Source organism: Egretta garzetta, unplaced genomic scaffold (assembly GCF_000687185.1).
Source record: "Egretta garzetta isolate BGI_Z169 unplaced genomic scaffold, ASM68718v1 scaffold480, whole genome shotgun sequence".
In the NCBI taxonomy this organism is placed as follows: Eukaryota; Metazoa; Chordata; class Aves; order Pelecaniformes; family Ardeidae; genus Egretta; species Egretta garzetta.
The window spans coordinates 494,487-499,701 of NW_009258312.1; the positions used below are offsets into that span (position 1 = coordinate 494,487).

The 5,215-nt window shown below is 40.1% G+C and overlaps 1 protein-coding gene across 1 annotated transcript in view; it reads right to left on the bottom strand.

Annotated features, from left to right (window-relative positions):
- The window catches only part of LOC104126726 (contactin-associated protein-like 2), an 838,919-nt gene that overhangs the window by 467,929 nt on the left and 365,775 nt on the right, over positions 1-5,215 (bottom strand). Inside the window, exon 2 of the mRNA XM_009639331.2 lies at positions 3,519-3,629. Coding sequence (XP_009637626.2) covers positions 3,519-3,629 — 111 coding nt within the window. The remainder of the gene's footprint in view (positions 1-3,518; positions 3,630-5,215) is intronic.

Consider the following 5,215-nt stretch of genomic DNA (forward strand, 5'->3'; position numbering starts at 1 on the left):
GGCTGAGGGAACTGGGGTTGTTTAGTCTGGAGAAGAGGAGGCTGAGGGGAGACCTGATCGCCCTCTACAACTACCTGAAAGGAGGCTGTAGTGAGGTGGGGGTTGGGCTCTTCTCCCTGGTAACAGATGATAGGACAAGGGGGAGTGGTTTGAAGTTGCACCAGGGCAGGTTTAGGCTAGACATTAGGAAAAACTTCTTCTCCAAAAGGGTTGTCAAGCTCTGGAATGGGCTGCCCAGGGAGGTGGTCGAGTCCTCATCCCTGGAGGTATTTAAAAGAAGGATAGATGAGGTGCTTAGGGACATGGTTTAGTGGTGGGATGTCAGGGTTAGGTTAAAGGTTGGACTCGATGATCTCAAGGGTCTTTTCCAACCAAAGTGATTCTATGATTCTATGAACTCTGGCATGCATCCTGTCAGGTCCCATAGACTTATATATGTTTAGGTTCCTTAGGTGGTCACGAACCTGCTCTTTTCTTACAGTGGAAGGGACTTTGCCCCCCCAGTACCTTCCTTGATGTCCATCCACTTCAGAGGTGTGTGAAGAGAGATTGCCAGTGAAGACTGATGCAAAAGAGTTGTTGAGTACCTCAGCCTTCTGCTAGTCTTTTGTTACCAGTTGCCAGTTGTGTTCATCAGGGGCGTACAGTTTCTTTGACCTTCCTTTTTTGGCTGACATACCTTTAGAAGCCCTTCTTATTATTCTTTGAGTCCCTTGCCAAGTTCAGCTCCAGCCACGCCTTGGACTTCCTGAACACATCCCTACACAACCAGGCAACATCCCTATACTCTTCCCAGGATACCTGTCCCTGCTTCCACTGCCTGTGCAGTTCCTTCTTGCCCTTTAGTTTGACCACCAAGTCTTGACTTATACATCTGTGTTGTCCTCCCAGTAAAGAGACTGGGACACTGACAATGCACCATAGCCCCCACCTCAGCTACAGGTGAACTCCTAGAGAGAGTCCAGATGAGGACTACAAAGATGATTAGGGGACTGGAGCATCTCCCCTGTGAGGAAAGGCTGAGGGAGCTGGGCTTGTTTAGCCTGAAGAAAAGACTGAGAGGGGATCTCATCAACACATACAAATATCTCAAGGGTGGATGTCACGAGGATGGAGCCAGACTCTTCTCAGTGGTGCCCAGAGACAGGAAGAGGCAATGTGCACAAACTGAAACTTCAGAGGTTTCAGTTGAGCATGAGGAATAAATTCTTTACTTTGAGGGTGAGAGAGCACTGGAACAGGCTGCCCAGGGGGGTTGTGGGGTCTCCCTCTTTGGAGATATTCAAAACCCACCTGGACGATGTCCTGTGCAACCTGCTCTAGGTGAACCTGCTTTAACAGGGGCATTGGGCTAGATGATCTCCAGAGGTCCCTTCCAGCTCTTGCCATTCTGTGACTCCATGATCCAGTCATCATAAGACTCAGAGGAGCTGTGACGGTGGGAGTGTAACACCGGGGAAAGGGATAGACAGAAGGAAGTATAGGTAAATAGTCTCTTTTTATTGAGACTTTTGTCCCTAACACTATTTTTTTCTTTTCTTCCTTTATTTTTTTTTTTTTAAATAACAGCTAGGCTGATAGGCATTCTTTGATTAAGGTTACAATTAGGCTAACAGTAAATTCATGGCTTTGCTTATAAGGTGGCTTTTTTTGGCTCAGAAGCTGCACAAACAGTAGTATAAAGAATTGATGGAGAACATAATGTCCTGGTTTCGGCTGGGATAGAGTTAATTTTCTTCATAGTAGCTAGCATAGTGCTGTGTTTTGGATTTAGTACCAGAAGAATGTTGATAACACACTGATGTTTTCAGCTGTTGCCAAGTAGTGCTGACTTTTTGAGCTTCTCCTGCTCGGACAGGTGCATAACAAACTGGGAGTACAGCACAGCTAGCACAGCTAACCCAAACTGACCAAAGAGCTATTCCATACCATATAATGTCATGCTTGGGGGGAGTTAGTCAGTCGGTCGGTTGCGGGGAGGCTGCTCGCGGCTCGGGGACTGCTCGCGGCTCGGGACGGGCTGGGCATCGGTCAGCAGGTGGTGAGCAATCGCATTGTGCATCATTCGTTTTGTATATTCTGTATATTCTGTTATCATTCTCATTATTACTATTATTATTATTTTCTCTTATTAAACTGTCTTTATCTCAGCCCTCGGCTCTAACCTTTTATTTTCTTCCTGATTCTCTCCCCCACCCCACTGAGGGAGGTGGGGGAGTGAGCGAGCGGCTGCGTGGTGCTTAGTTGTCAGCTGGGTTAAACCACGACACATAGGCAGCCTAGGCTATAATTTCAATGCAACAAATTCTGCTTTTAACCTCAAGAGTGTTCCACCATTTGATAGTATTTCAGATTTTTGTTTACAAACACCCAAAGATAAAAGATTGACTTTTTTTTTAGGAGGCAGAATATGATATCCAGGAATAAGTAACGTAATTCCTGCAGGAGAAGGAAAAATAAAGCAGCAATGCAAATAAGCCAACCTTCAACATATCTAGTGTTTTGCCATTACTATAGATCTTCAGAATTTAGAAGATCAAGGCACTATAGTCACTTTCTCTCTCTTCGTCCCTATAGTGAATGTATTGCTAAATTCTAGGTTCATTAAGTCAATTCATTTTACCCATGATATGTATTTTGGGAGGAAGATAGAATTTTGGTACTGATTCACACAAATCTCTGAAATTTTATATTTTAGGACTTCTAGATTGATACTATTTAGAAAAAAATAAAATCAATAGTATTCAGAATACTAATTTTCTGTTAATATAAAGTTTCATGTTTAAATGTATCATTTCTGTGAAATTAATTTAGAGATCAGCAGCGAAATGGTATAGAGAGAGACATTAGAAATATCAAGGAAAGCTATGAAAATTCCTACGGTTGAAGGTAAAGGTTTGTGTTCAGACCGTGAAATAAATTTGCCTAGCCCTAAGGATATAATTAGATCAGGTAGACCATCAAACTTACACACCTATTCTTCCAACCACCAGAACTGAGGTGGCTTTGTTACTTCTGAACAAGACCTCATTGCATTACAGAAATACATGCAAAATGCAAAGTTCCTGTGGTGCTAGAAATAACTGAATGACAGCAGTCATTGCTAAGGTGGAAAACAAGTTACATCAACAAAGCACATCTAAGCTGTTTAGTTTTGCTCCAACAACCATGACCTTGCAAATGTTCATTTACCCAATGAACACAGGTATGCCCTTTTAACTGAAGTCAATTATACAACCACATCATATGACTCCATTGATATTAGACATTCGGCCTGTGCTGCTACATGTTATTAGTAGTTTATTTCTCCCTGTGGTGCAATGGAGTGCAATTACTGTCACATACAATGAAATAGAAATTCATTCTGTTTACAAAAGCAGTCTGTCAGACAGCTAAAATTTTGTTAAAACAAACATAAGCAACAGTATTTTACATAAAAAGCATTTTCATATTAAAAATACCATTCATTGTTTTTTTTCTTGAAACATCTGAATGCTAAGGTAGAGCGCACCCCTTACCTCCTCTCTTGTTTAACTTGGCATACCCTGGCACGTAGCTACTTGTCATAGATGATGAACTGCTGAACGAGGAGTGGGGCAATGCTGAGACCAGAGGTTCATCACACTTTTCTGAAACACAAGAAAACAGATTCACCTTATGCTGTTAATTGTTCATACATATTAAGTGGCAGTGTGCCTTTTATTGTTCTTTTGGGTAATAACACAACCTTGTTACTTTTGTACATGTGAAATGCACCCCAATATTTCAGTAAAAAAAGCCCAAAGAAAACCAACAAAGAAACAAATACAGACACACACTTCAACATGAGAAAAAGAGACTTCGACAAAGGACAAAATTAGGTAATGGTAATGCCTAATCATGGGCCCCCACTTTTCTTAGGGATACTACAAATGAACAAAAAAGCCTGCCCTGATATACCTGTAATGTTTTTGGTGACATGAAAATGTGGTGCTAAAGAAAAGTATTTTCATGAAAGCTTCATAAGAAGTAGATCAGATATGAATTTTCAGTTCTATATTAGAAGTGCTGATATTTAAAAAATGAAAATAAATGAGGGTGCATTAATAAATGCCTATGAAATATCACATATAACAGATTTACTGAAAAAAAACCCAAAATATTTTTGTAAAAAATATAATTTCTGTAATCCATTTGAGCCCTTCACTTCTATTTTATTCAGTAGAAAGAAGATTAACTTGGTATTAGCATCTAAGATGGAAAAAAACAAAATCAGAATCTTTGCCTTTCTAATGAAGAAAAAAAGTTTAAAACAAATCTCCTGTTATTGTATGAAGTTATGTAAATTAGAATGAAGAGAACTAGCTTTTGATTTTTCAAATACTTAGTTCATTAATGTACTGCCCTTTGTTCTAATTTTTCCTCAGTTATTTCAACAGATGGGTGAAATATGTAGGTTAAATTACTCATTTACATTTCAGGTACAACCTAAAAAAAAGTAACATACACCAGTCAGCTTGACTGATCTTTTTTAAACACGTGCTGCAACACAGGCTCTGCTATTGGTGGAAATATCCTCAATTTATGCTATATGAAGCATTAGACCACCCCTGATAGGCAGCATATTTAACGCTCAGCCATGCCACATAATTTTTGCACAGTTAGAAAACAGTGATTTGGTCTGACTGGATCACAAATGGAGACTGAATTAATCCTACCCTCAAAAGAGGAACTTTAAGGGGAAAAAAAGGATTGTGAGCGACTCAAGTAATTTATAATGCAGGTCTCCTAAAATTTCATCTCATGTAATGAAAAATAAAATTACTTTCACAGCAATAGAAACTGAAGCACAAAAATAAAGAAGAACATTCATTCATGAATCAGTACTTTGACATTTAACAAAATAAATAAGTTTCCTTCACAAATCTCCAAGAGTTTTTTAAGGGAGAAAACAAAATTCATACCAGCATAAAAGCACAGGCAAGAGTAAAGGGCAATTGCTCTGCACTGAATTAAAGGACAATTCCAACGACTTTAAAGTTCACTACCACACTATTTAATGATGGAATTTTGACAAGGGAAGATAAATGGTTTTAAGCATTATAGTTTATACCACAAACCAGAAGGATCGAACCCCCTCCTCCCTCCTCCCGCTGCTTTGGCTGCAGCCACAGGGCACGTTTGGTTGTAGGCCTGCAGCCCGATGGGCGCAGGGCCTCGTGCTCCAATCACCCCA